At 40.6% G+C, this 21,112-nt stretch overlaps 1 protein-coding gene across 3 annotated transcripts in view; it reads right to left on the reverse strand.

Moving 5' to 3' along the window:
• Positions 1-449: 449 nt before the first annotated feature.
• Bdp1 (B double prime 1, subunit of RNA polymerase III transcription initiation factor IIIB) overlaps positions 450-21,112 on the reverse strand; it is a 119,416-nt gene continuing 98,753 nt past the window's right edge. For all 3 annotated transcript variants that reach the window (XM_045133486.1, XM_045133487.1, XM_045133485.1), the window contains 7 exons: positions 20,975-21,038; positions 18,758-18,944; positions 14,689-14,899; positions 12,139-12,175; positions 10,436-10,691; positions 7,635-7,881; positions 450-3,271 (listed from right to left, as the gene is read on the reverse strand). In XM_045133486.1, the coding sequence (XP_044989421.1) occupies positions 3,140-3,271; positions 7,635-7,881; positions 10,436-10,691; positions 12,139-12,175; positions 14,689-14,899; positions 18,758-18,944; positions 20,975-21,038 (1,134 nt within the window). In that variant the 3' untranslated portion in view covers positions 450-3,139. The remainder of the gene's footprint in view (positions 3,272-7,634; positions 7,882-10,435; positions 10,692-12,138; positions 12,176-14,688; positions 14,900-18,757; positions 18,945-20,974; positions 21,039-21,112) is intronic.

Raw genomic sequence — 21,112 nt, forward strand, 5'->3', positions numbered from 1 at the left:
TTATATATTGCTTTATTTTTTAAAATTTATTTTTAGAGAAAGGAAGAGAAAGAATCGGTGCACCAGGACCTCAGCCACTGCAACGGAACTCCAAATGCTTGTGCCACCTGGTATGCATGCACGGCCTTGCACTTGCCTCACCTTTGTGCATCTGGCTGACTTGGGATCTGGAGAGTCAAACATGGGTCCTTAGGCTTCACAGGGAAGTGCCTTAATCCTTAAGCCATTTCTTTAGCCATAGATATATATAGTAACAGGTTACACTTTATCCCCTTGCCTCTGTTCCCCTTCCCCTGGAGGCCCTCCTCATTAGGCTCATGGTATTATTCACTGAGGGGTTGTTACTGTTACTACTATATTTTGATGGAAATGAAATCATATAGATCATGACTGAAAACAGTAATGAGTTAACACAAATGTCTTTAGTTATTTGAAACAACAAAAACAGAAATGGTATAAAATAACTTTTATTTACATAAATTTATCTATAGAACATAATTGCTTTCTTTAGAACAAGAAAATTTACAAATGACAAATATTGCTTCTTTAGTCAAAAACTTCAAGCAAGATAGTATACATGGTCACTTGTATTTAAAATAATATGGTAGTAAGTGGTAGATATATTTGTATCTGTGCCTAAATCCTTTATCAACTACTAAACTTTTAAAACCATCATATTAGCCACTTGCTAAGATGGAAGTGTTCAGGAGGAAAAGATTATGATCTTCCATCACAGCTCCTTTAAGATTTACAAAAGAATGTCTTTACATAAATCAGACAACATAGACCTTTCCACTTGTTAAGTACACTGATTAAGTTTCGTTTTTCAGCATTGTCTTAAGAATGTAATAGTAAGACGTCTATTAGCTGACTTGATTCTGTTTACATAATGAATGTCCCTCTATTCTTTATACAGCAAACGACAAGTTCCATAAAATTGGCTTATTATTGAGAAGAGACAGAGGTTTAAAAAAATAAATATTATACAGGGATAAATAATAGCTAGGTCATGGCAATCTTATACCCCAACTAACATTAAGGAAAAAAAAATCATTTCAAGACATATCTTTTAAATTTACAAAAACAGCATTAAAATAGCAATGTGTTTTACCAACATGATTTGTACAGCAATAACATGAAATGTATTTCATGTAAATTTCCATCTAATTTGCAGACCCCTTCATGACCCCCCCTTAAAATCTCCCCAAAGCCCATAAGTTTCACTGTAAGCCAATGAATGAAAAATGCTCTAACAGCAAGTTTCGATGAATTAATGTCATTGTAACACCTGCTGAAGCAATCCTCTTTTGCTTAAGAACTTAAATTGGCCATCGTCTTTTTAGAAAATCAAAATTACCTGGACTTAAAAAATATGTTTTCAGGTGAAATACTGATTATTTCATAATTCAACACAGCTCTTTAAATTTTAGGCACATTTTCAGTGACAAATAACTCATACATATAGACATCAGCACCTTCAAGTAGGAAAGCAACTGGTCCAGGGCTGGGGATGCAGTTGGTACAAAGCTTGCTTAGCATGCAAGAGCCATGGGTTTGACAGCCAGCACTGCATAGACTGGCTGTTGTGGGACATACCTAAGATCTCAGCATTCAGAAGAGAGAGACAGGAGGATCAAAGTTCAAGGTCATCGTCAACTACATAGAGTACAAGGACAGCTTGGGATACATGAAACCCTTTCTCAAAAAGAAAAAGTAACACATATAGTTCAATGTAGGGATCAAATTAAAAGCACAACCAGCCACACTCCCTCATTCAAGCCCCAACTGGCTGCTTTCACATGAACCAGCAGGGTTGAACAGCTGCAACTTGGCCTATAATCCCAAAATATTTGGGAGAAAAAAATGCCAACTCCTAAGCCTATGAGGTTTTTCTAATGAAACTGGAATGAACATGCTGTTTAAGTAGCTTCTGTTGAATCAGAAAAGATCTGCGAAGGGAAATAAGAGACATTTTATATAAATAATCAAATCTTAAAATTAAAAGACTTAAGTTCATAATGATAATCAGACTTTACAAAGCCTCATTTTTCTGTTTTAACATCAAAATTATGTCCTGTGTCAAAAAGCCTCCATGTTCCTTGAACAGAATTTAATGGGGAGGAAAATCTATCACTAATATTTTAAAAGGAATGTATGTGCATGTATATAAGGGAGATTCAATTTCATACAGCAATTTGTCTCATAGGAGAAGTTGAATTTTTTTCTTCCAATTAAAAATCCTGAGATTATAGAAGAAAAAAATTCACAGTACAAATTCAATATGCTAAAGTATGAGAAAAAGTACTCAAGACATATATACTACCCAAACATTTATGTTAAACATCTTTAAAATTAAAGATGAAAAGAAGAAATCTAACAAACTTATTAATTATGTTAATAAATTTGTTAGTGCTTTCTTTACCCACATCTGAGGGATGAAAATAATTAAAAATGGATATATTTTAAATAAAAAAATTTAAAAATAAATAATCTCTATTATGTGCCATCTTTATAAATAGCAAGTTTAAATACTAGCTCCTCAATTATGACTAATGTTACATCATCATGAATTAGAAAAATACATATTTTTCAGTCAAATAGCTGATAATAGAAAAAGTTTTAACTTTACCATACCAAAATGGAGTTTCACAATTTGCTTTAATATACTTAGAGGCAACTAAAAGGCCTTCATCATCCCTCAAAAAGAAAAACAACAAAAAATCCACCTTTACAAAAGAAGTTCACTAAATGTTAAATACAATGAAGCTCCAAATATGTGGGCACTATGATTTATACAGACATCTATCGGCAGCAGCTCCACGTGTCCATGTGTGCTCAGCGCGGGAAGAGGCAAAAGTAAACAGAGTTGCCAGCTCCATCTCAGGAAGTGGTCTTCATCGCTTGGCATTTCCAAACTGCTGACTCAATCAGGATGGAAGGAACTTCAGCAATGCTTGCCACTGATTATAAAAGCTTCAAACCAAGCTCAGTACACATTCAAACTTGACCTCGAGAACAATGGGCAGTGATTTTCATTTTTTATGAATACTGCATTGTTAATGTAACTGACTCTAGAAATCCCAGAGTTATTACAAAAAAAAAAAAAAAAAAAAAAAGGATTTAAAGCCTAAAGACAGCTTTATTCATTTTCATCCACTTTAATGAAGATGTCCCCAAAGAAAGACTCAGAGATGGTGGTTGGCTCTTCTTGAGATGTCCGTTTCCGCTCATTTTTATGGTTTCCATTTAATAAGGGCTGCTCAGAAGAAATCTAAGATAATAAAAAAACACAAAAATGCAATATAACATTTATATATTGAGAGTGAAGCTTAGGGATGTTTATGAGTAGTACAGTGATCGCCTAGCATGCATGAGGCCCTGGGCTCAATTCCCAGCACAGAAAGAAATGCTGGGCACAGCGGTGCACACCTTTAATCCTAGGACCCTGGAGACAAAGACAGGAGGATCGCTGTGAGTTTGAGGTCAGCCTGGGCTAGAGCAAGACCCTACTTCAAAAAACTAAGAACTAACAACAACAGAAAAGAGCCATAATACCAAACAGCACACATCCAAGTTTGGCACACTTTTAAAGGACAAAATACTAAGTCAAATGTGTAGGTGTGTTACCACCCACTTTTAATCCCACGACTCTTGAGGCTGAGGTAGGAGGATCACAGTGAATTTCCTGTCTGAAAAAAAGAGAAACAGGTTTATATGTGTGCAACATAAACTATCTTGTAAACCAGGCCCAGTGGCTCATGCCTATGGTCTTGGCAGTCAGGAGACTTAGGCAAGCATACTGCTGAGAACTCAAGGCTAGTATGGTCTATACTGTGAGTTCAAGACATCCTGAGCTACAGAATGAGACCCTATCTCACACTCCTCCTCCCTCCCTCCCTCCCTCCCTCCCTCCCTCCCTCTCCCCCTCTCTCTCTCTCTCTCTCTCACACACACACACACACACACACACACACACACACACACACACACACAATCTCTAGAAAAGTAAACCAGAAACTGCTAAAACCAAATACCCGTGGGAAAGGGAAACTTTTCAAAAGTAGTTCTTAAGCCGGGCGTGGTGGCACATGCCTTTAACCCCAGCACTCGGGAGGCAGAGGTAGGAGGATCTCCAAGAGTTTGGGGCCACACTGAGACGACATAGTGAATTCCAGGTCAGTCTGAGCTAGAACGAGATGCTACCTCAAAAAAAAAAAAAAAAAGGTGAGTTCTTCAGTAGTGGATTTTGATTTTGAAACACGGAGAAACTAACTACTTCTTCAAGATAATGAAACAGCATGAGTCATACTCTACACCAAAACCAATAACCACAAAGAATAAAACCTCCAAAATTGATTGCTTAAAATGTATTCATCTAGGGCTGGAGAGATGGCTCAGCAGTTATGGTGGTGCTTGCATGCAAAGGTTAATAACCAAGGTACCCCTAAGCCAAATGCACAGGGGCGCATTCATCTGGAGTTTGTTTGTAGTGAGTGGCCGGAGGCCCTGGAGTGCCCATTCTCTCTTTCTCTTCATTCTATCTCTAGGCTTGTAAATAAATAAGTATAATATTTTTAAAACTTGTACTTGTTTTGCAAAAAAAAATTGTAGGGCTGGAGAAATGGCTCAGCAGTTAAGGTGCTTGCTTGCCTGCAAAGCCTAAGGATCCAGGTTCCATTCCCCAGCACGCACATAAACTACATGCCTAAGGTGGTGCATGTCTGGAGTTTGTTTACAGTGGCTAGAAGCTCTGGCATGCCCACTCTCTCTACTTGCCTCTTTCTCAAATAAGTAAAAATAGAACTTATTTTATTTCAAGTGTTACAATTCGATACTGGCTATATATGCAATTAATTGGTAACTATAATAATCATCCTATAAAATAATTTGGCAATGATGGTAGAAATGCTTGCCCAGCATGCACTAAGCTCAAAGGTCAATTCCCAGCACTGCAGGGGAACAATAATCAAGTCATACATAAAAAGTCACTGATTTTTCCATCTTAGTAATATTTAGACAGCTTCAAGATGCACAGAAGTGAAATGTTAACAAATTCTACCTTTTTAGAAAGATCTTAAAATTTATTTATTTATTAGAAACAGAGAGAGGGAGAGAGTTTGAGAATGGGTGCACCTGGGCCTCTAGCCACTGCAAATGAACTCCAGATTCATGTGCCACCATGTGCATCTGGCTTATGTGGGACCTGGAGAATTGAACCAGGGCCCTTAGGCTTCGCAGAAATGCATCTTAACCGCTAAGCCATCTCTACAGCCCACAAATCCTACTTTTATGGCTCCTTGAATTCTCCTAGGACAAATAAAATGCAAGCAGTACTTCACTTGGCTTCCAAAAGCTGGAAGAGTCATTGGATTTAAAAAAAAAAAAAAAAAAAAAAAAGCAGTTGAGGCTACAGAGATTGTTCAGTGGTTAAAGCTACTTGCTTGCATAGCCTGCTGGCCTGGTTTGATTCCCTGGTATCCATATAAAGCCAAAGGGACAGGTTGTATGCATCTAGGGTTTGTTTGCAGTGGCACAAGGCCCTGGTGCACCCATGTGCACACACATGCTTTCTCTCTCTTTCCGAGGTAAGGTCAGCTGAGGCTGACCTGGAATTCACTATATAGTCTCAGGCTGCCCTTGAATTCATAGTGATCCTCCTACCTCTGCTTCCCAAGTGCTGGGATTAAAGGCGTGCACCACCACACATGGCATTAAATAATTTTTTAAAAATAGCAACTAAGGACAAAGGGCTCAATGGTTAAAATGCTTGCCTACAAAACCTAACAACCCAGGTTTGATAACCCAGTATCCATGTAAAAAGCTAGATATGCAAAATGGCACATGAATCTGGAGTTCATTTGTAGTGGCTAAAGGTCCTGGCATGCCTATTCTCTCACTATCCATCTCTTTTCTCTCTGCTTGCATACATAAATAAAAATATTGTAAAGAAGTAGCAATAATTCATTTATGGCTTTGTGGTTTTATGCTAAACTAGCTGTAATTTTCTTTCTTTTTTTTCTTAAAGTTTTTGTTCATTTTTTTTATTTATTTATTTGAGAGTGACAGAGAGAGAAAGAGGCAGAGAGAGAGAGAGAGAGAGAATGGGCGCGCCAGGGCTTCCAGCCACTGCAAACGAACTCCAGATGCGTGCGCCCCTTGTGCATCTGGCTAACATAGATCCTGGGGAATCGAGCCTCGAACCGGGGTCCTTGGGCTTCGAAAGCAAGCGCTTAACCGCTAAGCCATCTCTCCAGCCCAACTTTCTTTCTTTTAAAAAAAAATATATTTACCAGCTGACAGAAAGCTGGAAAAAGCTATGCTAAATGCACTTCAATGGGAGTGAGAGAAATCACCAGTGAAGATACTCAACAGTGGACACTGGAAGCCTTAAATTAGGCCAGCCAGGCCAAATGAGCCAACAGGTACAAAAGTGGCATGTCTGTTATGGGGGAAACCAACTGCTCTCTAATTGGGCTGGAGGCCAACTCCATGGGGGGGAATACATCCCTGATACTGAAAATCTACAACAGAGGTCATGAGCCCTAGGGGTGTAATGTCTGCTGCTGTCTGGCTAAATGTATATACTATGCTCATCAAACTGCCCAGTAAGCACTTCTCTTAATGTTCATATCCATATATTAATGCTATTTTCACTTTTGGTTAGAGAAGCTTCTCTTTTTTTGATAGTGGTGACCTTGGGATGACTCAGAAGGCGCCATGGTGCTGAGAAGTGACAGAGGAGAGCTCAGCATTACAATATCTCTATCACAACTTGCTAAGGCTCAGGATCCATTGCGGAAAAGGTAGCAGAAAGAGTGTAAGAGCCAAAGGAAGGGTCGGACTCCTTACAACGTGCTCCTCCAGACACAAAATGGCCTGGATATCCATGACCTCACAGTGTCTGACATTACCTACACAAGATCATAATACGAAGAACAGAGCATGACATCAAGATAAGAGAAAGACTGAGAGGAGGAGGAGATATGATGGAGAGTGAAGTTTCAAAGGGGGAAGTGGTGGGGGGAGGGAGGAAATTACCATGGGATATTGTTTACAATTATGGAAATTGTCAATAAAATAAAATAAAAATAAAAATTTGAAAAATATTTGATTTATTTGAGAGAGAAGAAAGGGAGAGTTTAAGAACACTAAAGTTCATATGCAAGTACCACTTTATGAATCTGGCTTTATGTGCATACTGGGGAATTAAACTAGGGCCATCAGGCTTTGTAAGCAATCACCATTAACAGCTGAGCCATTTCTCTAGCTGTATCTTTCTTTTTTTTTTTTGGTTTTTCGAGGTAGGGTCTCACTCTGGCTCAGGCTGACCTGGGATTCACTCTGTAGTCTCAGGGTGGCCTCAAACTCACAGCGATCCTCCTACCTCTGCCTCCTGAGTGCTGGGATTAAAGGCGTGCGCCACCATGCCCAGCCTCTAGCTGTATCTTTCTAATCCAACAGGTTATCATCATCTAGGATGGAGGGCTTGACATGGGGAGGAGGTAAAGTTATATTAAAATCAGTTCTGATATTCAATTGAAAATAAAATCATTTTTCCCCAGTTGAGCCTGATTTACCCTCCTATATATGATATTCAACTAACATACACAATAAAATCAGTAGCTACCACATACCTGAGTTGAGCTGCCAGTATTCTTAGACTGAATATCAGTAGCAACACTTGTTGATGGAAGTGAATCAGAAGATTCTTGACTTTTTTTCGGGCTTTCATTATGCAAATTCAATTTTTTCAAATTTCTTCTTGATACAGGAATGAGTGGTTTCAAGCGCTTCTTACTACGGACATGAGTAGCTTCATCTGAGTCCAAACTATTCTTTGGACATATTAGAGATAAAAATCCTAGTGGTCTTCTGCCAGGCCTAGAAATAGAAATTAAAGAGACTCAAGAAAACACGTCCTATTTTGATTTTGTGTGTGTACATGTATACAATAGGTATAATGTGGATATGCACATATGTACAGATGCAGTGCCTGACACATGTGCAGAGGCCAGAGGAGAATATCAAGTGTCCTCTTCCATCCTGTATCCACTTGTTTTCTTTTGTTTTACAGGGTCTCACTCTAGCCAGACTGACCTCAAACTCACTCTGTAGTCCTTCTACCTCTGCATCCCAAGTGCTGTGATTAAAGGCATGTGCTACCAAGCTCTCTTTTGAACTTCTGAAATATTTTTATTTATTTATTTGCAAGCAGAGAGAGAGAGGTGAGGGGATGCCAAGGCATCTTGCCGCTGCTAATACATGTGCCACTTAGTGCATCTGGCTTTATGTGGGTACCGAGGATTTGAACCCAGGTCATCAGGCTTTGTAAGCAAGTGCCTTTAACTGCTAAGCCATCTCTCCAGCCTCTGTTTTGAATTTTTTAAATTTGTTTTTATTTTTATTCACTTATTTGACAGCAAAGGAGAGAAGGGGGGGGGGGAGAATGGACGCACCAGGGCTTCCAGCCACTGCAAATGAACTCCAGATGCCACCTTGTGGTTTTTCAAGGCAGGTTCTCGCTCTAGCCCAGGTTGATCCTGAATTCACTATGCAGTCTCAGGGTGGCCTTGAACTCACAGCCATCCTCCTATCCCTGCCTCCCAAGGGCTGGGATTAAAGGTATGCGCCACCACACCTAGCTTATATATAATTTTGTTGCTGTTGTTGTTGTTGAAATAGGGTCTCACTCTAGCCCAGGGTTACCTGGATTTCACTGTGTAGTCTCAAGGTGGCCTTGAACTCATGATGATCCTCCTACATGTGCCTCTCAAGTGCTGGGATTAAAGGCATGTGCCTCCGTTCCTGGATTCTATAATTTTATTTTATTTTTTTTTTTGAGGTAGGGTCTCACTGTAGCCCAGGCTGAACTGGAATTCACTATGTAGTCTCAGGGTGGCCTCGAACTCATGGCGATCCTCCTATCTCTGCCTCCCAAGTGCTGGGATTACAGGCGTACGCCACCACGCCTGGCATTTATTTTTTTAATTGAGGTGCTGGACAGACGACTCAGTGATTAAGGCACTTGCCTGCAAGCCTAACAATCTGGGTTCAATTTGCCAGTACAACTACAGAATTGCATAGTTCCAACAGAAAGTATGCAGCCCAGAAAGCCCAAATATGTACTGTATGACCTTTTACAAAAAGGAAAAATAAGCTTCTCTTCTGGACCATTGCTTCTCAACTTACTCTAATCCAAACTCTGATAATATTTTCTAGCTTCATTCTAGTTTCACCATACCACTAAGATCAGAAAAGATACAGCTCTACTTTCTGGATAGGCTAAACAACAGATTACATAAGCCTTTTCAAGATACACATGTCCTTTCCCTTACTGAAGGTTACTGCCTCTCAACTCACAATGCTGAAGTTTTCAATGCTGCTAATAAGCCAAGACTTCTAGGATATGGGAAAAATGATGTGGGAGCAGCTGGTATGGACCTCAGCTCCAGAAATACTCTTAAGAGAAAGCCATACTAACTTCTATGAGGGAATGACACATGTTCTATGAGCAGAAAAGTAACAGTTAAAAAAACAAATAAGGGGGCTGGAGAGATGGCTTAGCGGTTAAGCGCTTGCCTGTGAAGCCTAAGGACCCCGGTTCGAGGCTCGGTTCCCCAGGTCCCACGTTAGCCAGATGGACAAGGGGGCGCACGCGTCTGGAGTTCGTTTGCAGAGGCTGGAAGCCCTGGCGCGCCCATTCTCTCTCTCTCCCTCTATCTGTCTTTCTCTCTGTGTCTGTCGCTCTCAAATAAATAAATAAAAATTTCGAAAAAAAAAAAAAAAACAAAAAACAAATAAGGGCTGGAGAGATGGCTTAGTGGTTAAGTGCTTGCCTGTGAAGCCTAAGGAACCTGGTTCAAGGTTTGATTCCCCAGGACCCACGTAAGCCAGATGCAAAGGGGGCACAGGCATCTGGAGGCCCTGGTGCATACCCATTCTCCATCTATCTGCCTCTTTCTCTCTCTGTCCTGTCACTCACAAATAAATAAATAAAAATAATAAGAAAAAAATAAAGGAAATGTAACAATCACAAGAATGACCATGTACAATCTGCACAGTCAAAATTTCAGAGAAAAGCAAATGTGGTGGCACATGCCATTAATCCCAGCACTTGGGAGGCAGAGATAGGATTGCTGAGTTAAGGCCAGCTTGAGACTACATAGTGAATTCCAGATCAGCCTGGGCTAGAGCAAGACCTTACCTTGAAAAACCAAAAACAAAACCAAACAAAAATTCCAGTGGAGTTGAGCTCTTGTCACATGGAAGATAATATATACCTGGAATGCTACTTCATTTCCCTTGCTTGCTTATCTTCCCTTTGCCTTACTGATGAGTTCAGAGCATGTTATTTCAGGATGCACCTCATTTGTATGCATTTAGGAAGACAGTGAACATCCACTAAGCCAGACAGGTTATACTTATTCGGAGATACCTGGATAGAGGAGGAGGTTCTGAAGATGACGCTCTGCCATCCATTTGTTCTGAATGAGAAGCAGGATGAGCTCTTTCTTCTTTACCAGATGCAGTTGTCTCTTCCCGAGTCATATTCTTTTCTGAACAAGGATCTTTTTCTTCATCAAGAGGTTCAGCTTCTATATTTGGTAAAGTTGATTCAATTTTCTCTTTTTGGGATTTTGGGGTTGTGCTTCCTGAGACAGGGAAAATGACTTGATCCTTCTGAGGATCCCCTTAAAGAGATAAGGAAAAATGTTTATAAGCACATTTTTTTTTTTTTTATTTGAGAGCAACAGACAGAGAGAGAAAGACAGATAGAGGGGGAGAGAGAATGGGCGCGCCAGGGCTTCCAGCCACTGCAAACGAACTCCAGACGCGTGCGCCCCCTTGTGCATCTGGCTAACGTGGGACCTGGGGAACCGAGCCTCGAACCGGGGTCCTTAGGCTTCATAGGCAAGCGCTTAACCGCTAAGCCATCTCTCCAGCCCTATAAGCACATTTTGAACTATTAAATACACTAGAGTATCTGAAGGAAAAGCCACAGTATTCTGTGTAACATCTAGTCAAATAAGAGTAATCTAAACCCGGGCATGGTGGTGCATGCCTTTAATCCCAGCACTTGGGAGGCAGAGGTAGGAGGATCACCAATGAGTTCAAAGCTACTCCGAGACTACATAGTGAATTCCAGGTCAGCCTGAGCTAGAGTGAAACCCTACCTCAAAAAACCAAAGAGTAACCTATATTATTTTAACTAGTAAGAACTGGTTAGGAAGCTAGGTGTGGTGATGCACACCTTTAATCCCAACACTCGGGAGGCAGAGGTAGGAGGATCTCCGTGAGTTCGAGGCCACCCTGAGACTCCATAGTGAATTCCAGGTCAGTCTGGGCCAGAGTGAGTGAGACCCTACCTCGAAAAACCAACCAAACAAACAAACAAAAAAACCCACAAAACAAACAAAACAAAACCCCAACAACAACAAAAAACTGGTTAGGGCTGGAGATATGACTTAGTGGTTAATGGTGCTGGGTTGCAGAGCCCAGCACTCATGTAAAGCCATTATGCAAAGTGGTATATGTGATATTTGTGATACCAAAGAGACTATGTCAATGGAAGGTGGCGCCAAGATATGGCTTAGTGGTTAAGGCACTTGTCTGCAAAGCCAAAGGACCCAGGTTCAATTCCCCAGGAACCACGTAAACCAGATGCACAAGGTGGTACATGCATCTGGATTTCATTTGCAGCAGCTATAGGCCCTGGCGTGCACCCATATTCATTCTCTCTCTCTCAATCCTTGCAAACAAATACATTAAAAAAAGTTTAAAAAGAATTTAAAAGTTACTTATAGAGACATTGTAAGGCAGTACAGAATGGAAGGATTTACTGGCTTGGTGTATTAGAAAAAATGAGCAAGACTTTGTTTTAAGCTCAAGATGTATCAGAAATTATCAGAGGTGCTTAGCAAAATATAATCACCTTAAGCCGGATATGGTGTCACACGCCTTTAATCCCAGCACTCAAGAGGCAGAGGTAGGAGGATCACCATGAGTTCAAGGCCACCCTGAGACTACATAGTGAATTCCAGGTCAGCCTGGGCTAGAATGAAACCCTACCTCAAAAAAACAATTAAATAAATAAAAATTAAAAAAAAATAAAAATCACTTTAAATTCGTTTCACTTACCTGGTTCTTCAAAAACATTTACTTCTGTTGAAGACACCTGTGTTTAAAAAAAAATGTAAAGAAAGGTTAAAAATCTGATAAGTGAAAATAAAATTCCTAACCATCTGCCTTTAATCCCAGCACTCAGGAGGCAGAGGTAGGAGGATTGCCATGAGTTTGAAGCCACCCTGAGATTCCATACCGAATTCCAGAGCAGCCTGGGCTAGAGTGAGACCCTACCTCGAAAAACCAAAAAAAAAAAAAAAAGAAAGAAAAAGAAAAAGAAAAATTTGGGGCTGGAGAGATGGCTTAGAGAGTTAAGGTGCTTGCCTGCAAAGCCCAAGAACTCATGTTTGACACTCCAGGTCCCACGCAAGCCAGACACACAAGGTGACTCAAGTGTACAAGGTCACACATGCACACAAGGTGGCACATGTGTCTACAGTTTGATTGCAGTGGTTGGAGGCTCTGGTGTACAAATATCCACCCTCCACCCCCAACTCTTGCTCTCTCATATATATATATATATATAAAGAAAGAAAAAGAAAAGTTAGGCCAGATGTGGTGGTGTATGCCTTTACTCCAAACACTCAGGAGGGCAAAGGTAGGAGGAGTGTTATGAGAGTTTAGAGGCCAGCCTGAGCCTCCATAGTGAATTCCAGACCAACCAGGACTAAAGTGAGACCCTACCTCACCAAAAGATCAAGGCTGGGGAGATGGCTCAGCAGTCAAAGGTACTTGCTCATAAAGCATTCCAGCTCAGGATCAATTCCCCCAGTACCCATGTAAAGACTGTTCTGTCATGTCCATTGTCTATCTGTCTCTAGCAAATAAATATAAATACCTACTAAAATGAAAAAGATCAGTAATCCATTTAAAAATGGGTAGAGCATAAAAGTTATTTCACAGAGAATGGCTCAGTGGTTAAAGTGCTTGGCTGCGAAGCCTAAGGACTCAAGTTCAATTCTCTAGTACCCTCGTAAGCTAGATGCGTAAGGTGGCTCATGTGTTTGGAGTTCATGGGCATGCCCATTCATTTTCCCTCTCAAATAAATATCTTTTTTTAAAAAAAATTAGGACAACCGGATGTGGTGGCGCACACCTTTAATCCCAGCCCTCAGGAGGCAAAGGTAGGAGAATCACTATGAGTTTGAGGCCACTCTAAGACTACCGAGTGAATTCCAGGTCAGCCTGAGCTAGAGTGAGACCCTACTTCGAAAAACAAACACAACAGAAAAAAAAGTTAGGGCTAGAGAGATGGCTTTGTGGTTAAGGCACTTGCCTGCAAAAACAAAGGACCCTGGTTTGATTCCCTAGGACCCATGTAAAGCCAAGTACACAAGGTGGCACATGTGCCTGCAGTTTGTTTGCAGTGGCTAGAGGCCCTGGCATGCTGATTCTCTCCCTCTCTCTCTTCTCTTTTTTTATTTCAAGGTAGGATCTCACTCTGGTCCAGGCTGACCTGGAATTCACTATGTAGTCTCAGGGTGGCCTCAAACTCACAATGATCCTCCTACCTCTGCCTCCCGAGTGCTGGGGTTTAAGGTGTGTGCTACCATGCCCAGCTTCCTCTCTCTTAAATAAATTTTTTAAAAAGTTAGTCAAGTCAATGCGAATTGTAATTATCGTCCAGGACACTGTCTACAATATATTAAGTCAACTATCATATTTAAATAAACTTTTCATAGTGCAACTATAAATTATAAGTAACATCAGAAACAAAACAAACAAGAGGGTATATGGAAACAACATAGTGAATTTGTGATTTGATTCTTATAAGACTTTCCTGAGGTAGTAATGACTGAAATAAATTTATGTTTTGTAAGGAAATGATTCATAAAGAAGGGACAGCAAAAAAAAAAGGGGGGGGGAAGAGAGAAAAGGAAAAAATAAAAGAAGGGACAGCAAAAGAAATGCCTTGGGACACAAATCACAGAACATTCAAGGAATTAAAAACTGGTCACTGTAGTTGGCCATGGTGGCTCACGCCTTTAATCCCAGCACTTGGGAGACAGAGGTGGGAGGATCACTGTGAATTTGAGGCCATCCTGAGACTCCATAGTGAGTTCCAGGTCAGCGTAGGCTAGAGTGAGACCCTACCTTGAAAAAAAAAAAACAAAAAACTTTTCACTGAAACTAAAAAATGAAAGAGACTAGCATAAAATGACACTAACAACAGAAATGGGCTAGATCATATAGAGTCCTTGGTTTTATTCCCAAGAACAATGGATAGCTTAATATATTATCATGATGATGGCAACACTAGTTTTTCAAATCAGAAACTTCATTCAGACACATGAAATAGCTCATCAACAGCACAGCAGCTGTTGGGTGGAAGAGCAGAGACCCGGACTAATATGAAGCTACTGGCCTTATTCTCGGCGACTATCAGAGCTAAAAGTATGTTTCTTTTTTTAAAATTTATTTGAGAGAGGAGGAAGAGAGAGAGAGAGAGAGAGAGAGAGAGAGAGAGAGAGAGGAAGGAACATAAATATATATAAAAATTTAGAGTCAGATTAAAAAATATAAACATTTGTCACAATATAGTCTTCTTACTTGAGTTAATCTTACCTCAGAGGCAAATTCCTGATAACCAACTCTTGACATGAGTGAGGATTTTTTGGCAGGAGGAACAAGATCACTTTCATCAAGCCTGCAAGGAAATCTCTTCCTAGATGTAAAATCCAAATTAGCATGGGAATTTTCAGAATCCTCTCCTCCAGAATTAGAATTAGATAAATACATCACATCTTGAACGAGTGAAGTTGATGGTAAACTCACACTACACAGAAGAAAAAAATATAAATTTATTTATATATACATACAAAACAATAAATCAGAAGTTATTTAATGAAGTTAAACATTGATATATTCCAATAAATATAAATGTCTGTTGTTTGAATGTGAAGTGTCCCCCACAGGCTGACAAGTTTCATCACTTGGGAAGACTGGAACTTCTAGGAGACAGAGCCTTGATGGAGGAACTGGGTCATGTGGGTGAGCCTTGAAGGGCTGACACCAGCCCCACTTACTTTCCATGAACACTTCCTACACTTGCTGCAAGGTAACAAGTTAGCCTGCTGTGCCTCCTCCACCACCATGTACTATTATCCCCTCAAAACATAAGGTGAAATAACCCATTCCTTCTGTACACTGCTTCTGGTCAGATGTTGGTGCACAGAAACAAAGCATTGAATACAGTATTCCAATGAATACTAGAGCTCCAAACCAATAAATTAATGTCCAGAACAATAAAAACAAGTTTGAGGTGCACTCATATTTAAAGACCCCTAAGTCTGTGATACTGAATTAATAATGTAAGGTGTAAAGTTTCCTTGTCTGTAACATTAAATTTTACAGGCCAGCCTGGGCTAAGGCACAACTCTGCCTGAAAATTAAAAAAAATGAAAATAAAGAAGTAGGCTTCAATAAAGAGTGGGTGACTTTTGTAAAATGATATTTTTAGGGGGGCTGAAGAGATGGCTTAGTGGTTAAGGTGCTTTCCCACAAAGCCTAACGAACCAGGTTCGATTCCCCAGTACACATGTAAAGCTGGATGCACAAGACGGCGCATGCATCTGGTATTCATCTGCAGTGGCTGGAGGCCCTGGTGTGCCGATTCTCTCTTCCTCTCAAATGAGTAAAATAAATAAATAAATAATTGATTTATTTGCAAGTAGAGAGAGAGAGGAAGAGAGAGAGAATATGTATGGGCACCCCTCCAGCCAGTACAAACTAAGTACAGATGCAAGTGCCACTTTGTGCATCTGGCTTAAAGTGGGCCCTGGGGAATCAAATCCAGGTCATTAGGCTTCTCAGGCCAGCATCGTAACAACTGATCCATCTCTCCAGCCCAAGTGTGGGTGACATTTTTTATTTTTATTTATTTATTTTTAATTGAGAGAAAGAAAGAGGCAGAGAGAGGGAGAAAGAGAATGGATGTGCCAGGGCCTCTAGGTACTGCAAATGAACTCCAGATGCATGTGCCCTCTTGTGCATCTGGCTTATGTGGGTCTTGGGGGAATTGAACAGAGGTCCTTTGGCTTTTCAGGTAAATGCTTTAACTGCTAAGCCATCTCTTCAGCCCCGGCCTTTTTAAAAAAAAAAAAAAAAAAAAAAACTATTTTTTTTTTTTATTTGAGAGAGAGGGAGAGAAAGAAGAAAGAGAAAGAATGGGTACAACAGGGCCTCTAGCCATTGCAAATGAACTCCAGATGCATGTGCCACCTTGTGCAACTGGCTTATATGGGTACTGGAGGATGGAACCTGGCTCCTCAGGCTTCAGAGGCAAGCGCCGTAACCATCAAGCCAACTCTCCAGACCTTCAATTTTTTTTTAAATTTATTTATTTATTTATTTGAGAGCGCCAGACACAGAGAGAAAGACAGAAAGACGGAGACAGGATGGGCGCGCCAGGGCTTCCAGCCTCTGCAAACGAACTCCAGACGTGTGCACCCCCTTGTGCATCTGGCTAACGTGGGACCTGGGGAACCAAGCCTCGAACCGGGGTTCTTAGGCTTCACAGGCAAGCGCTTAACCACTAAACCATCTCTCCAGCCCAGACCTTCAATTTTTAAAAAATCTTTTATTTATTTATTTTTTTTGAGAGAGAGGAAGGTAGGTAGAGAGAATGGGCATGCCATGGCCTCCAGCCACTGCAAATGAACACCAGACACATTGTGCATCTGGCTTTATGTGGGTACTAGAGAGTAGAACCTGGGTCCTTTGACTTTTCAGTGAGTTCAAGGCCAACCTTGAACTGAGACTACATAGTGAATTTCAGGTCAGCATGGACTAGAGTAAGACCCTACCTCAGGGGAAAAAAAAAAAATTATTCCAGGGCTGGAGAAAATGGCTGAGTGGTTAAGGCACTTGTCTATAAATCCTTAATGACCTGAGTTCAATTCCCCATGTATCTGGAGTTTGTTTGCAGTGGCTAGAGTCCCTGAACACCCATACTCTCAGCTTGCAAATAGAGAAATAAAAAGAAAAATATTATTCTAGTACTCTTCCAATAAATTGGAAAACCTAGAAGAAATGACAAATGTTTAGACAATCCAATCTACAAAAATGAAATGAAAGTATATAAAAAACCAAAGTAGCTCAATAGTGAACACTGAGAGTAAAGTAAAAATGAAAGCCTTCCAACAAAGAAACATCTTGAGCTGGGTGTAGTAGTATATGCCTTTCAACCCCTGTACTCAAGGAGGCTAAGATAGGAGGATCACTTGGAGTTTGAGGCCAGCCTGAGACTATGTAGTGAATTCCAGGTCAGCCTGGGCTAGAATAATACCTTACAAAAAAAGAAAGAAAGAAAGGAGGAGAGAAAGAGAGAGAAAGAAAAAGGCGGGTGTGCACCATCATGCCTGGCTAATTATAAAACATTCTTATGAATATAAAAATCATACACAACAAATAAGTTGATTCAACATATGCAAACTGATAGGAAAAAAACACATAAATAGAATTAAAGATTAAAAAACCCCATAAGGATCACAATAGATGTTCATGGATTACTAGACTAAGTATCATTAAAATGGCTATATTAAGGGCTGGAGAGATGGCTTAGCAGTGAGTGTGATTGCCTGCAAAACCCAAGGATCCAGGTTCAATTACCCAGTACCTATGTAAAGCCAGATGCACAAGGGGAGCATATATACAGATATGTGGGTGGATATCTGTAATCCCAGCACTCAGAAGGCTTAGGAAAATAATTCTAAGCTCCAGAGAAGCCCAGGTTATAAAGCCAGATTCTGCCCTTTGGGGGAACACCTGAATCAAACAAACAGCCATAAAAGACAAAATGGATTAGGTCAATTAACTCACATGGAAACACCACAATAAACCCCATTAATGAGCACTATTTTCTTTTCGTTTCTTTGAAGTATGGTCTCATGCTAGCCCAGGCTAAAGGGAATTCACACTATAGTCCCAGGCAGGTCTTGAACTATCTATGATATTCTTTCCTCTACCTCCCAAGTGCTGGGATTACAGGTGTGTACCACCATTCTTGGCTTTTCTTTTTTATTTTAATATTTTATTTATTTTATTTTATTTATTTGACAGAGAAAGAGGGAGAAAGAGTGAGAGAATGGGCACTCCAGGGCCTCCAGCCACTTCAAATGAACTCCAGATGCGTGCACCCGCTTGTGCATCTAGCTAATGTGGGTTCTGGGTAGTCGAACCTGGGTCCTTTGGCTTTGCAGACAAACGCCGCCTTAACTGCTAAGCCATCCCTCCAACCTGGCTTTTCTTTTTTTATTGTTGTTGTTATGTTTACAATATTAATATGCATTCATAATAAGTTTTTTTATTTTTACTTATTTATTTATTTGAGACAGAAAGAGGGAGACAGTGAGTGAATGAGAATGGGCATGCCAGGGCGTTTAGCCACTGTAAATGAACTCCAAGTAGATGCATGTGCCACCATGTGCACCTGGCTTATGGGGGACTTGGAGAATTGGACCTGGGTTCTTAGGCTTCACAGACATGTACTTTAACCCTGAGCCATCTCTCCAGCGCTCAATAATAATTATTTCTTTAAAAAAGAAATTAGTTTAAATTTTTAAAAAATCACTCAAAAGTACTATGATTCATAAAATGTCTCCTCCTAGCAAAAACATTTTAACTCAGCTTTTACCTCAGGTCATCTCTTTCTCCTTTATTCCTAGATTTGACCAATATGGGCGCTGGCAGCAGAGGACTTGGCACTGACTGCACAGTAGCGTCAGTAAACCCTCCTGCTGCACTGGCTGGGATCTCCACCAGAGTTAAAATGAATGCTTGCTCGTCCTCTTCATCTTGATGTAGATCAGCAAACAGATTCACTGCAAAGGTTAAAGTTAGTAATGAAAGGCTAAGCCAAGGAAAAACACAAAACTATTATCTCATTTTTATGACAACCAAGATTTAAATCAAGATTTAATTACTAACATACATTCTCAACCCCAAAAAGGCAATTTCCCCCCAAAGGGTAAACAGGATATATTAAAAGAATAATTTATAACTTTTTCCTTTTCTTTTCTCTTTCTTTCTTTCTTCCCTTCTTTTTCTTTTTTGAGGTAAGGTCTCGCACTAGCCCAGGCTGACCTGAAATTCACTCTGTAGTCTCAGGGTGGCATAGAACTTGTGGTGATCCTCCTACCTCTGGCTCCCAAGTGCTGGGATTAAAGGCATGCCCCACCATGCCTGGTTTAGGATTTATAATTTTTTAATTTAAATTTTTTGTTTATTTTTATTCATTTATTTGAGAGCAACAGGCAGAGAGAGAAAGAGGCAGATATAGAGAGAGAATGGGCATGCCAGGGCCTCCAGCCACTGAAAAGGAACTCCAAATGTGTGTGCGCCCTTGTGCATCTGGCTGACATGGGTCCGGGGGAATCGAGCCTCGAACCGGGTTCTTTAGGCTTCACAGGCAAGTGCTTAACCACTAAATCATATCTCCAGTCCAATTTAATTTTAAAAATTATTTTATTTATTTGCAAGGGGGGAGAGAGAGACAGAAAATGGCACACCAGGGCCTCTAGCAGCAGCAAATGAACTCTAGATGCATGTGCCACTCTGTGCACTTGGCTTTATGGTGAATCAAACCCAGGTGGGTCATTAGGTTTGGCAGGCAAGCACCTTAACCATTGAACCATCTCTCTAGCCCAGGATTTACTTACACACACACACACGCAAGCATGCACGCACACACACACTCTCTCTCACTTTGGTTTTTTGAGGTAGGGTCTTTCTCTAGCCCAGGCTGACCTGTAACTCACTATGTAGTCTCAGGGCGGCCTTGAACTCATGGCGATCCTCCTACCTCTGCCTCTCAAGTGCTGGGATTAAAGGTGTGAGGCACCAAGCCTGGCTATAATTTATGAGGGGGAGAGAGAGAAAGAAAGAATATGAATGGGCATGCCAGGCCCTCCAGCCACTGCAGATGAACTACAGACACGTGTGCCCCTTTGTGCATCTGGCTAACGTGGGTCCTGGGGAATCGAACCTGGGTCCTTTGGCTTTGTAGGCAAATACCTTAACCACTAAGCCATCCCTCCAGCCCCCGGCTATAATTTTTAATAACTGATATATAAAAGACATTTGTTGGGGCTGGGGAGATGGCTCAATTAAAGGAATTTACTTGCAATGTATGCTGTACCCACATACAGCCAGATGCATAAAGTGGCGCATGTGTCTGGAGTTGATCTGCCATGGCTAGAGGCCCTAGTATGCCCATTTTTTTTCCCTTCTCGCTCTGTGCTTCTTTCTTTCTCTCTCAAGAAAATATTAAAAAAAAAAAAAAAAAGCCGGGCGTGGTGGCGCATGCCTTTAATCCCAGCACTCGGGAGGCAGAGGTAGGAGGATCGCCGTGAGTTCAAGGCCACCCTGAGACTCCATAGTGAATTCCAGGTCAGCCTGGGCTAGAGTGAGACCCTACCTCGAAAAACCAAAAAAAAAAAAAAAAAAAAAAAACCCAACTTTTTAAAAAGCTCATTTGGCCACATGTGGCACCTTTAATCTCAGCACTTGTGAGGCAAAGATAGGGAGATCACTGAATTTAAGGTGAGCCTGAGCTAGAGTGAGACTCCTTGGGGGGAAAGAACACAAACACACACATTTGTCTTTGAAACTTTTTTTTTTTTTTTTTTTTGAGGTTGGGTCTCACTCTAGCCCAGGCTGACCTGGAATGCATGGTGTAGTTTCAGGGTGGCCATGAACTCTTATCACTGCCTCCTGAGTGCTGGGATTAAAGGTGTGTGCCACCATGCCCAGCTGCCATAAACTTTTATGATTTTGTATAGCTAAATGTAAAAATTCAACTACTAGGTTCTATAACACTTTGCTAACAAGAGTGTCATCAAGATAACATCACCTGTTTGGTCTTGAGGATTGATCACATTCTCTTGTTGGACTTCTGGAATAGTAGCTGGTATACCCTGCCATAAAAAGTTAAAAACAGGTTTGAAAAATATTGACAATATTGTTTAAAAAAATTTTTTTTAATTTATTT

Source organism: Jaculus jaculus, chromosome 14, assembly GCF_020740685.1.
Source record: "Jaculus jaculus isolate mJacJac1 chromosome 14, mJacJac1.mat.Y.cur, whole genome shotgun sequence".
Classification (NCBI taxonomy): domain Eukaryota; kingdom Metazoa; phylum Chordata; class Mammalia; order Rodentia; family Dipodidae; genus Jaculus; species Jaculus jaculus.